General features: G+C 44.9%; 1 protein-coding gene across 3 annotated transcripts in view; it reads right to left on the reverse strand.

The window, feature by feature from the left end:
• Positions 1-1,442: 1,442 nt before the first annotated feature.
• Positions 1,443-12,362, reverse strand: part of LRP4 (LDL receptor related protein 4) — an 83,738-nt gene continuing 72,818 nt past the window's right edge. For 2 of the 3 annotated variants that reach the window (XM_032112290.1, XM_032112289.1), the window contains exons 28-38: positions 11,728-12,031; positions 11,219-11,437; positions 10,774-10,908; positions 10,413-10,521; positions 9,945-10,089; positions 9,337-9,450; positions 8,911-9,034; positions 7,858-7,925; positions 7,151-7,238; positions 6,487-6,628; positions 1,443-4,731 (exon numbers count right to left, since the gene is read on the reverse strand). In XM_032112290.1, coding sequence (XP_031968181.1) covers positions 4,396-4,731; positions 6,487-6,628; positions 7,151-7,238; positions 7,858-7,925; positions 8,911-9,034; positions 9,337-9,450; positions 9,945-10,089; positions 10,413-10,521; positions 10,774-10,908; positions 11,219-11,437; positions 11,728-12,031 — 1,784 coding nt within the window. In that variant the 3' untranslated portion in view covers positions 1,443-4,395. Of the gene's footprint in view, positions 4,732-5,848; positions 5,918-6,486; positions 6,629-7,150; positions 7,239-7,857; positions 7,926-8,910; positions 9,035-9,336; positions 9,451-9,944; positions 10,090-10,412; positions 10,522-10,773; positions 10,909-11,218; positions 11,438-11,727; positions 12,032-12,362 lie in introns of all 3 variants that reach the window. The other variant, XM_032112291.1, reaches the window with a different exon arrangement.

Below are 12,362 nucleotides of genomic sequence, written 5' to 3' on the forward strand. Positions count from 1 at the left end.
GCCTCCCCCCGCTCTCTCGGCCGGGCGCGCCCCGCTCGGTGAGCACCGGCACGCCTCCCCCTGCTCTCTCGGCCGCCGCCGTGTCCCCAGGGGAGGGGGCGGGGGGGCTGCCCGGGCCGCTGCGGCTGGAGCAGTGCCTGGCGGGAGGCGCTGGTCCTGAAACAGCCGCGTCAGGCCGCAGGACCCCTTTAGCAAAGGGCTAAAGCATCTCGGAGCTGATTGATTTACCTTTGGCGAAGATCCTATTACAGAAAAGTGGGCCTTCTCTTTCCTATGGTCATTGAGTTTGCAAAGCAGCAACTGAAGAAATGACTGATAGGGGAGCTCATCACTGTCTATCAGTATCTGAAGGGAGAGTATCAGAAGGTAGAGCCAGGCTCTGCTTGGCGGTGCCAAGCAATAGGACTAGAGGCAGTGGGCAGAAACAGATAGGCAGGCAGTTCCACTACGTGGGTGTGCTGGACGATGGCCCAGAGAAGTTGTGGAGTCTCCCTCACTGGAGAACACAGGATCTGTCTGGACACAATCCTGTGCCAAGTGCTCTGGGGTGACCCTGCTTGATCAGGGAGGTTGGCTCAGATGACCCACTGTGTCCTTTCCAACCTGGCCTATTCTGTGAACTGTTTTTGGAGCACAGAGTTTTTGCTCCTTTGTTTCTTCACTTCAGCTTAAGAAATTGAAGGAAAAATTTTTATGGGTAATCAGAATAGAAGACAAGGGACAGCAGAGTGCCATGCATGCAACTGCAATTAATCTTACACTGCACTCTCCCTACCATGCCATGTAAGCACCATCAGTTTTTTGAAAGTGAGACAATTTTTTCATGATTTGACTGAAATGGCTTTGCACTGTGCTTCAATTGTGAAATGAGCAGGAATACAGTTGTTTAAAATGTTTTAGGGAGTTCATCAGAAAGGGACAGAATGTGTTACAAGACTGGCACCAGTACTGCAGTGTCAGTTATTAGTGGATGTTTCATTCATTACTCAGCCTTTTGCACTATTTAAACTCTTGGTTATAAAAAAAGGCAACAGAAGCCTAAGCAAAACCCCCTACAGAAAGAAAAACCAGCTCTTCTTCAGAGCTTTATTTTCCACTCGACAGAGGCTTGAGATCTCTACAATCCTAATACACGCCAGAAAGAACAATCCCTTCTGCTGTTGCCATGTTAAAGAGGGGGGGAAAAAAGCAAGGCAGGGCAGAGTGAGAGATATTACGTATGTAAAGAAATCTGCAAAAGTGAGTGTAGATATTGGGCCCTTGATTCAAAGCCATAGGGGTGCAGTGTATGCTACAATCAGGTTCCTAAGAACCTGAATCTGTTCCTACCTTCTTGCTCCTCTCGAAGCGAAGTTGAGGTTCTCTCTGAACAAGTTTGGGAGTTCCTCATTCAAAGGGGAGTCCAAATAACATGCATGATTCACAACCAAAAGCCAGGCAGAGTGGTTAAGAAAAGCTAAATTTATATTAAATTATCATCAACCCCTAAAATACTGAACACAGTGGTTAAATAACTCCAGAAAATCCAATGTCTCCAGTGAGTAACGTTAAAACCATTACACAGGAACACACGGAAATCACTGACGTTAGCTCAGGACAGATAGGAGAGAGGTTTGCTTTTTACATAGTAAATCAGTGCTCAAGAGATCATCCTCCAGTAGCCTTTCTACATTCTTAACATCCTAAGTGCAACAAGGGTCTTCTATTCCCCAGAACGGGGAACCATGATGCATCCCCAAGGCAGCATCTCACTGGGGCTGTCTCTAGGAAAAAGACATGTATTTCTGCCCACCTCACTGGTAGAGGAGGCTGTGTGACATTTTATTGCTCCTTTTCACCATAATCATTTGAGGAAGGGAGCAGAGAGCAGTTATGAATGGTTGTTAGGCTGGAGTGTGCAGGGTCTCTCCTAAGAAGCAGCAGAGATATTGATCAAGGTGGAGATCACAAGCACCATGAGTTGTTGAAAAGACTGTTTTTCCATTCCACACTTGTGACTTGGGCAGCAATTACTCTGACAGGCTGACTTAAGTGACAGGTCTGGGCAGATGTTTCCCTTCACCCCTGTCCCACCTCAGGATTTTGGTGCACAGTTACATAAGCTATTGGGGGAAAAAAAACCCCAACCCATTCCAAAACCCAAAGAAACCCTGCTCTTCTGTAAGTCAGAGCCTTCCTCCTCAATCTCCCCACTCCCAGCCCCGATGCCCCTGCACCTACATGTGGTTTCTGCTCAAATCGATGTTCTGCCTATGCCTCAGCCCTCTGGTGTTGTCCCTGCGTGAAGTGGCTTAGATGGGCAGGGTCCATGTCAGTGATATGCACTCCTTTCTCACTTCCCAGTCAAGTCCACACCTCAATCCAAAAGTGCCTCTGCCCAACAAAATCAATGCTTCCCAGGCTGGAGTCAATCAAATAAATAATTAAATAAAAATCTAATTTAAAAAAATAAAAATAAATCCCTCTGGGAATAGGGAAGAGTCCCACATTAACACAGGGAAATTTCCAAGCCTTAGCTCCAGTTCATTTTCCACAGGAATATACACCTGTCAGCCCAATGGTGCAGTTATGGACAGAGTTTCAAGCCACCTAGCCAGGTCAAAGCTGCAACCTTCCCCTATCTACAAAGCTACCTCTGCTGTGAAAAGTACAGCCAAACCACTGGCAACTGTTGTGTTTTTCAGGAGTAGCAGGTCTGTTAGTATATAAACAAGGCTAGAGCAGAGTAGGACAATTCTCCTTTCTTTTTACCTGAAAAAAACATTGCATGGGAGATGTGCCCACCCTCTACCTCTGAACCCTACCCCTGATGTATGTTTTGCTCTCTTTACACCATGGGTGGGAATGTACTTGACCTCTATCCAGGCGATAAAGAGGTTACAAAGTTTGCAGTGAGAAATTCTTCACTGGGAAGTTCTGCTTCCAAGTATCTGGCTTAATGCTTAATATTTCACCATGTGACTTGAGGGGTTAATATAAATTTTGTTTTTGAAGAAGTGTCAAGCAATATTTTCTCTTCTATATTTTGAACAAACAGATGACAAGAGAATGTGAAAAGGTGGCAATAGTCCTTGGGAGCATGCTCCAAATGCTGCTGGATTTTGGCTGCAAGGGTAGGATGACATTCCCTAAAGGGTAAGAGCCTTGGAGGCCAGAAAACAACTGAAGCTCATGCAGCTGATGGGAAAAACTACTTAGCAAGGAGAGCTATTTAGTGGTAACAGAAGAACTTGAAGTGCAATACTATCTGCTCTTAAAATGGCCCTTGCAGCTCCCTGATTATTGTCTCCCATTCTAGGTCAAATGGGCTCAGCCTAGTAATAAAGCAGTTCCTAACTGTCAGCACTGAGCATTCCCCCGGGAAGGACTCGACCTAGGAATTCTCTCTTTTCCCTTATTACGGTAATCAAAGGTCCTAAAGGCCAAAATAATTGGGACCTTGCAGAATTGGGACTAGGGGGGACCTAGCAAATTTTCTTTTTCTTTTTTTATTTATCAGTTATGCAAAGATCAGTAAAATTTAGGTCTTGATGAGGTCCATTTCCTCCCATTAGCTCTGTAGAGCTGAGTGAAATACCAATCTCTTCTTGTCTCAAGTTCAGCACTCAGACTCCAGTACCCACAGGGAACAGTTCTGAAAGGGCCATTGGCTGACTCTTGTTTTTCCAGAGTAGAAACATATTTTAACAGGAGAGGGGAGAACAGGAGCAGTGTCCACTGCCAGCAACAGACACAGTGCTCCAATCTGAGCATTAATTGAAATTTTTAGTAGCAGATACAAAAGTAAGCAGTGATGCTCTCATGAAGTGAGTCTTGGCAACTGTGGTTACCCTCTTTATGCCTTTACAAGGTGACCTGATGCTATTTCAGTGTCCTCTTGAGCCCCAAAGTATATCCCATCTATACCAAGACCTCTCTCAAGTCAGAGACCCCTCAACACAAAGCCTCGAAGAGTGCTGCTAGTGCTGGAATGACTCTGTGACCAGGAGCCAGCAATGAGGCAGCTCTGCTCTCTTCATGGGCATTGACCGTGAGCTGGATGGCACAGGACTTGCAGGTTGCCAGGGAACAGAGACTCTGAACCAGATTCAGGCCAGAGGAGTCATTGCAAAAGTTAACGTGGCAGCTGCCAGGAAAAGGGAACATATAAATAAACCACAGACAGTGAAAATGAGTCAAAAGAGTCTCTGGGTTCCAACCAACCCACCCATCCTCCTTCTCCAACCACAACAATACAGCTGCCCAAGCTCCTTGCTGAAAGGCAGTCCCAGTCTCGGGGCCCTTGTGAGAGAGGCTGGTCTCTGCGCCCTTCCTTGCCAGGCAGGCAGAGTCCTGTCTTTTTTGTGCAGAGCAGAGGGTAGGGAGGGTACGACTGTTTCCAAAGTCACATGTGCTTTACACCTCGCTCTCTGTGGAGGGCTTGCGTTGGTGTTTCCAGCCTGTGTCTGGGAGTGAACCACGCCGCTCAGGAGTGGCTGCTGCTGTGTTAACACTGCTGCATTCAGACTGTTCTTCCTGTAGCAGCTGCTCAGTTTCAGTGTCATCCAGTGAACCAGAACTGGCCTGGATAGAGACCGTATCCGTCTTCATGCAGACGTGGTCCCGGAGGATCCCTCCACGGGAGCTCCGAATCTGCTTCAGGTCGTCCCATTCGGAATCATCACTGGATAAAAGGCATATTCCCTCCACAATCTTGATCTTCTCCTTAGTGTAGCTATGGTCAGGACCAGTCTAGGGAGAAGACAGATTAATGAAAAAAATACATCTATGGAAAAATATGGCAAAGAGCAATGCAGAGCTGGAATGAAGACAGTGAAGCAGACAAAAAGCTGGACCTCCATGTAAACAGCCACTGGCTTTAACTGCCACAATGGCACAACACCTTTAGTTCTTTACCACCCCCAGACGAGTCCTCCCTGCAAGAGCTCTCATTTCAAACTCCATGAGTCTTCAGTCATGGAAGTGGAATGAGGATGAGGTTGCTCTCCTCATTCAACTATACATATTCCCTGACAGAAGAGAGTGAAAACACTGAGCCTAGAAAGGAAGGAAAAAAACCTCACCAAACAAAATGGGAAGCAGAAACAGACAGAAAACCTCATGGTAAAAGTAGGCAGGGAATCAATTCAAGGTTTGCAACATCTTTACATCTGAGTCATTCTAGATTCACCTCTCAGTAAAGCACAGCTGGAATACTGCTATTGAGTCCAAGTCTCACAGTGACACAGGGAAAGGAGATTATAGGGAAACAAGCAAAATGATCAGAGGCTAAAGGGACCACACTGAGATTAAAGTATTGAAATCTGTGTAACTTGGCTCACCAACAAATAAGGAGCATCTGATCTATCCCTGAGGAGAAAGTGGAGGGAGTGGGGAAATACACATCTTTGTATATCAAGGAACATTGGAATTAACAGAAAAGTGGAAAGGATTTAAATTCCCAGATAAATAATCCTATCTTATCCTTAATAGATAAGGCCAAAATGGCTTGAAAGTTTGGGAAATCTATTGGATAGTACCTTTGGAAAACAGTAAGGGAAAACTCTTCCCTGTGTAAATCTGTGATCCCTGCTAGAGGAACTAAGTGATCTAACAGATAATCATAAATAGTTCTAACAGAAATTACCTTTTCCAAATCTCACTGAGTATGAGTAGCCAAAGCCCAGACCAAAAAATCTGCCATAGAAAATTACTTATACCTTCCTGAAGACAGTAGAGCTAGTTTAAGGACATAAAAGCCGGGGGGGAGCGGGGAAACCAAGAAAGAGCAATTAGTACAGACAGTGCTTGAGCCACACAACAGAGCTTGAGTGAGGGAGGCAGGATCAAACACACAGAGCAGTGATACCTGACGTGAGGATGTGGACGGAAATCAGAAGAGGGAAGATGAGAAGCTATCTGAGTGATAAGAAAGCTTCTGAGGAGAAAAGAGAGGAAAAACTAAGTGCTGCAAGATATTATATTAAACTGTCTCCATCCTGTGGCACAAAGTATGGACCTCTGAAGGGCCTTTAAAATGCTCTATTTAATAAGGGCTCTATTTTTTTCCTCTCTCCCAACCCTTCCAGGCAGTGCACACCCAGGAGCTACATTCTTGTTAGCAAACCCCTTCTGACTGCCTGGTTCCCCATATAAGTGTCCAAAGCAACCTTGGTGCAACAGTCACTAACCAGGACCTGTATCCACGGAAGACAATTCCAATTGACTCATGTACTTTTGAGGGCCAGCACCCAATGTAAATGAAATACAAGACATTGTGGAAGTGGGTAAGAAGCAGTGATCTAAAGACAGGCCAAATTCACTACAGCTCACTGGGGAAGAAGTGCTGCTGGTTGACCTCCATAGCAGTCTGAACAATTCACTGAAGCTGTCCTCCTATGTCCTAGAAGTAAACGCTCACAAGTTGCAATCCTTCCACTTAGTGAAGCCTGTAATACTCAACAGCAGCTTAAGCTGGGCTCCCATGTCCTTAGTAGCAGCTCTTACCTCTTTCTTGTAGCACAGCTGGTTGTACATGGTTGGTTTGGGAATCGATTCAATCTTCACCTCCTGGGTAGATGTCCGATATGACGGATTACTGTAAGTTAGGTTCCCCAAGCCAGGGTCCGTAAACTTGGACTTATTATGCCTAGAGGGAGAGAGCTGTCAGAAAAGACACAGGAACCTACTGCCAGGATCCAAAGTTCCTGAGTGCTCAGCAAGTGGAAGGCTCCAGCAATCTCCACTGTCCCTCAAAGAGAGAATGCTGGCTTCATCTGGCTCTTCAGCTACTAGTCCATTTACTAGCTACCAGTACAGCAAGGCACTGCCATGTAAGCACAAAAGCTATGCTGGCAGTAACTGGTGAAGCTATCTGTCAGAAAGCGCATGAGCTCACAGATCTACTGAGATACATATTATCTCACATCCCTGTCCGTAACTCATAAGCTCTCTGCAGAAAATTTAGCCAATAAGGTTTCAGAACTGCATGACCAACACTTCAGAGGCACAGGACTGAAACCTTGCAAATAAAACCATCAAGCGCTCCTTCCAATGGAGAAAAAAAGGACTGTAAATGACAATAAAGAAAGATTTTGTGCTTTCAGAAACTTTCTTCTCCTACAACCCTAGAGTTTACAACTGGCCAGGAGAAGAAAAAAAGATCACTTACCTATATATAATTAAAGCAGCAATAAGCAGCAAAATAAACAAGATGCTGAGAAGACCTCCAATAATGTAGCTGACGTGCAGTCCTTCTCCTGAAAGTGAACACCAAGGGTAATTTATGCACTCATCTTATATTTCACTGGATAATATTGACCTTGGTGTAATGCCTAGTGCTGGGGCTTACATACAGAAGTATGTAAACTAAAATGTCAGCACACCAAGGTTTAGCAGAGGGTTTTGTTTGGCTTCATATGAAACCAAACGTGTAGTAAACTTTCCTCCCACCCAGGCCCCAGCAAACCAAGGAGCGTCAAGATCTTTGTAATGGGCTTGTAATGGATGAGTTAGACCCCGTTGCTGACAGGTTACTCCTGCAGTGGGAAGCAATTACCCCAGTCAACCATCTTCAACTAAACACAAAGGGGACAATGAAAAAGAGGGAATTATTATTGTATTAATGGGAAGAGCCCAATGAATGAGGTATGGGATAAAAGAAAACAGAACTATTCTTCAGACCAGAGAGTCATCTAGGTTAATGAATGTCTACAACTGATGTTCATCCTTAGAGGCACTTTGTTCTGCTCAGAGGGCATTTGAGTATTTCAGGTCTGAGTTTCAGAAATTGGAGTTTCAGACACTGTGGACTGGAATGCCCTGGGCACATCTGGAGGAATAACCCTGGTGGCAAAGAGTTAAAGAAAAGGAACTCACCCATAGTGGCCAACACTGCCTCGTTGGCACGAGTACACAAGCCTTGCCTAGCATCTTTGTCAGAACAGCTGAATGGCAGAAGGAGAGTTATTTACTGAAAGTAGAATCAACAGTATCAAAGGTATCAAAAACCAGGATGGAATGGGCTAGCACTGATATCCCCTCCCTTTCCAGTTAAAAAACACAGGTCTTCCTTACTCTTCTTCAGTATTCTGTATCCAGAGAAGAGACAACCATAAACATATATATATAGGGGGTGTGCATGTATATATCAATTATCAGTCTGCAGTATCTTTGTATCTGAGTCATTCTAGATTCACCTCTCATGTACACAGGTATACACATATATCTATCAGGAAAAAAATTTCGGCATCAGCGCTGAAACAAAAATCAAAATATTTCAGAGTCAGCATGAAGACCTTTCTGTCCAATAACTCATACTCAACGAAGTGCAAATTTTGCCCGGTAAATAACTCAGCCATATACTATAGAACCACTCTTTTGCTGAGCTGTATAAATAGCAAGTTGTAGGGAATTAGCAGAAAAGAGTCTCTTAACTACCTGCATTGCAACTTAAAATGTTAGAGCTGCAAAGATTCTGTTCTGTCCCAAGCAAGCTATCCTCTTCCCAGGGCGGAACCACTTCCTCAGTTGTGTGGGTCTAGTTTGAGATGTTTCAGTGCATTGAAGCAACAGACTCCTCTGTCCTCCTCTCAGAAATGAGTTCTCAAAATTAGGAGATTCAAAAATCAATCAAATGAACGACACATGTGCTAAAGGGGAATTTAAACACTTCAGCACAGTCAGCCTACACACACATTTCAACAAAACAGACAGAAAAAATCTGAAGCTCTTTCTTGCCATCTCAACAATATTCTGCATCTTTGTCATAATAGTTTCATCCATTAAGAATGTGAAATCTGAAGTTGGAATATCCTCCCTTGGCTAGGGATAGGTATATTTGGATGATGGCAACCAGAGCGGGCTTGCACGTGGCACCTTGCAAAAGCTGTGACTTTCACACCCCAATTCCAAGAGAACAAGAACACTTACTTTCCTTCCACTGTTTCCAGAGATGTGAGAGGTTTCATTGTTGAGGTACCTAGTCTGCCAGGTGGTGTTTGACTTCTCTCACTTACACTGGTTGGTTCTGGACCAGGGGGCACCACACCAGGAACTAGAACAACAGAGAAAAATAAGCAGGACTCCAACTCTATGGGACAGATGGTCAAGTCTTATAGGCCATTTCCAAAACTCTCTATAGCTTATATGAGCAGCCTTCCCATCTCAAACCCAGTCTGTCAGCAGAAAGGACAGAAGAAGGTCCTATTGTTCACAACTGTTACCCTTACTTCCAATAAATGACTCTGCATAAAATGTATACACTGGAGAGCTCAGCTGCTCTGGTTGCCAGTGCATAAGCAGTAGCAGTGACTCAGTTATGGAAGCTACTGCCCAAGTGACACTCAGTAAACTCACTCGTAGAACAGGGCCGCCCATCTGGTTCATCCGGACACGCGCAGACGAAGTCAGAAGCCCTGGCAAAGCAGAGGTGAGTGCAGCCTCCATTGTTCACTCCACAAGCATTACTACCTGGAAGGAACAAACAAAAAGGAGCTCAGAGCAATAACCTTCTTTCCTGCTCAGCCAGAAATACTTCTTAGAAATCCAGCAAGTTATTATGTTTTTGGCATATGCCCTTCATCTGATTGCTAAGAAAGTGATGACAATAGCCAGACACTGGATTGGATTAGGGCAGTCTTGAAAGGAAGGCACTGGAAATCTTTAGACAGAAGCCCAGACAACACAGCTGCACAGATAAAAAAAAAATAAAAAGCTCACATTCTTCTGTTCTTCTTAACACAATGTTGGGTGAACAACAAGAAAGTGACATTTGCTAATCAAAGCTCTAACAGAACACCATTAAGATGTACCTGACTGAAAAGTCACAAGCAGACAAGGAATGTGCTAAGGGAAGATGTGTGAATAATTTGAGTATAAAAAAGGATGTCATCCTTATTTGACATCCACAGTAGTGCAGTGGTTTTTAGAGTTCCTTTGGTCTGAACCAAGGCCCTTCTATTTACCTGTCTGTCTCTGAGGAGAAACCACAATGATATCCATCAATCCCTCAACATTGGCTAGGACTGTCTCTTTGTTCCGCCCAGAGTATTTGTCCACTCTCTGGATAGACTTCGTTTGCCAGTCAGTCCAATATATCCATCTGTCCTGCTGCTCAGGGAGACAGCAAAGAAAAACCACAGCCATTATTAGCTTGTTTAGTCATGTAGGATACCCATACAAAACATATCCCAGTGGCAGAAGGCCCAAAACAAAGGCCTTTTCAAACCCTTACCCTCTTATTGTAAAGATGATGACTGTCTACACCCCACAGTTTAGACAAACTTCCTTTGTTAGCTCCAGAGAAGATTTAAGTACTATCCTCTCAGCCATCTTGGTTTCCCCAGACTGTAACACCTCCCTGTTCTCAAACTCCACTGGACAAACTCATCAACACACCAGGGAGAATGGTGGCAGCAGGAAAATCTTCTCACCTGTGTCAGAGCAAAGGGATGTGACACCTGGCTGACCAACACTTGCCGTAGCTTCCCATTGAGGTCACAACTCTCTATGCGATCAAGGTGCGCATCCACCCAGTATATCCTGAAGGCACAGGGAAAGAGGTGAGCTTTCGTCTACACAACCCCTCTTTACTTTCTAGTCATTTACTGGCCAAGATCATGGAATCATAAGATGGATTGTGAAAAAAAAAACTGAAGAAGAAACCCCCCAAACACCCCAAAACCAAAACCAAACCCAAACCCACAGTGTTACTCCAATAAATGAAGCTAAGAGGGCTAAAAAATTCATTACATCCCTTAACTCTTTGCAAGTATAGGAAAATCTTTCACTGACCTCCTGGTGTCATAATCCAAAGTCAATCCATTGGGCCATCCTAGGTCAGTGTTAATCAGGATTTTACGTTCAGAGCCGTCCAAGTTTGCCCGTTCAATTTTAGCAATGTGACCCCAATCTGTCCAGAAGAGATACCTGGAGAGATAAAAGGCAAGCGTAAGAAGAAAAGACCATTTCATTTGGCCTAAAGAAAGTTTTAGTTATGAGTGAAACTGCCAGATTCTTCAGGTTAAAAAAGACAATATGGCCTGTAGCCTGCTTCTCACTGCTATCTGCCCAGCCTTCAAATTCCCTGTCTGCCTGACTACTGCAACTCACTCAGAGTCAACCCCTTGCTAGTACCTGCGGATGCACATGGCACATCTCTTCTTCCTCCCACAACCTCCTCTTCCAACATGCCTCTGTGCAGCCCTTCCCCCTGCCCCACCAATAACCTCATACCTACCCCTTCTTAGGAAAGACAGCAATGGCTCGGGGCTCATCCAGGCTGTTATTGATCAGCACTTTCCTGGAGCTTCCATCCAGTCTAGCCACTTCGATGGTATTGCGTCCTGTGTCTGTCCAGTAGAGGTTCCTGGCAACCCAGTCCACTGCCAGGCCATCCGTAGTCTTCAAACCCTGACCAATAACAGTTTCCATGTTGCTGCCATTCAGATCAGCCCGCCTGGATAGAAATCAATGACAAATGGCAGTGAGAAACAGGCAGCTCCTGGAAAACCTGGATCTCCATCAATCACAGGGGCACTGCATACTACTACATTGCTAATACTTTTTTCCCCAGTCTCCAGCAGGTTAAACACACCTGCAGCATGAGTTCAGTGATACACATGATGCTGTGTACCAAAGAGAAGGTCTAAGCAGTGGTGTAGTGCTCAGTCTCCCCAGTTTACTGGCACACTAAGCACAAGTCACTGGGTGACCTGAGCACCAGCCAAGCAGTTGACTGGCACCCACCTGATAACATCAAGAAATACATCTGTGTAGTAAATCTTGCCATCCACACTATCATAGTCCAGAGAAATGACGTTGTTCAGCTCAGGGACAGGTATGTGCACATCTGTGTGGTCACTGGTGTCCAGAGAGATACGACGGATGGAAGCACGGCTAGAGAAAAGTAGGTAGGTCTCTGGAGAAGAGTCACATGTCTGCTCATCTCTCTTCAGCTGGATGCCAGTGGGGCAGGCACAGGAGAAACCAGTGGGGTGAGGTAAGCAAAGGTGGGAGCAGCCACCGTTACGAACTCCACATTTATTGAAGCCTTTAGAAACAAGGAAGCATAGTTTTAGGATCCCACAGACCAAAGTTTTATTTTAAAGGCTACGTACATGCATAACTTGCTAGAAGCTGAGTTCATCCTTACTGTCCCAGCCTAGCTGGGAATCTACAGCCTTTTGTACAGAGACACTCTCCCTTCTCTCCAAGATTCATGGTAGGTATGGGCATGACTGGCAAGGAGAACAGGCGGGTTCAGAAGAAGAGGGATCATTAGAAGAAAAATCTTAACCTGCATTCCTTGCTAATCACAATTTTCCCAAGGAAAAAGGAACAGCCAAATGCTCACAGATTTATGCAACTGCAGCTGAACTTTA

The sequence above is a fragment of the Corvus moneduloides genome, chromosome 6 (assembly GCF_009650955.1).
Source record: "Corvus moneduloides isolate bCorMon1 chromosome 6, bCorMon1.pri, whole genome shotgun sequence".
Classification (NCBI taxonomy): domain Eukaryota; kingdom Metazoa; phylum Chordata; class Aves; order Passeriformes; family Corvidae; genus Corvus; species Corvus moneduloides.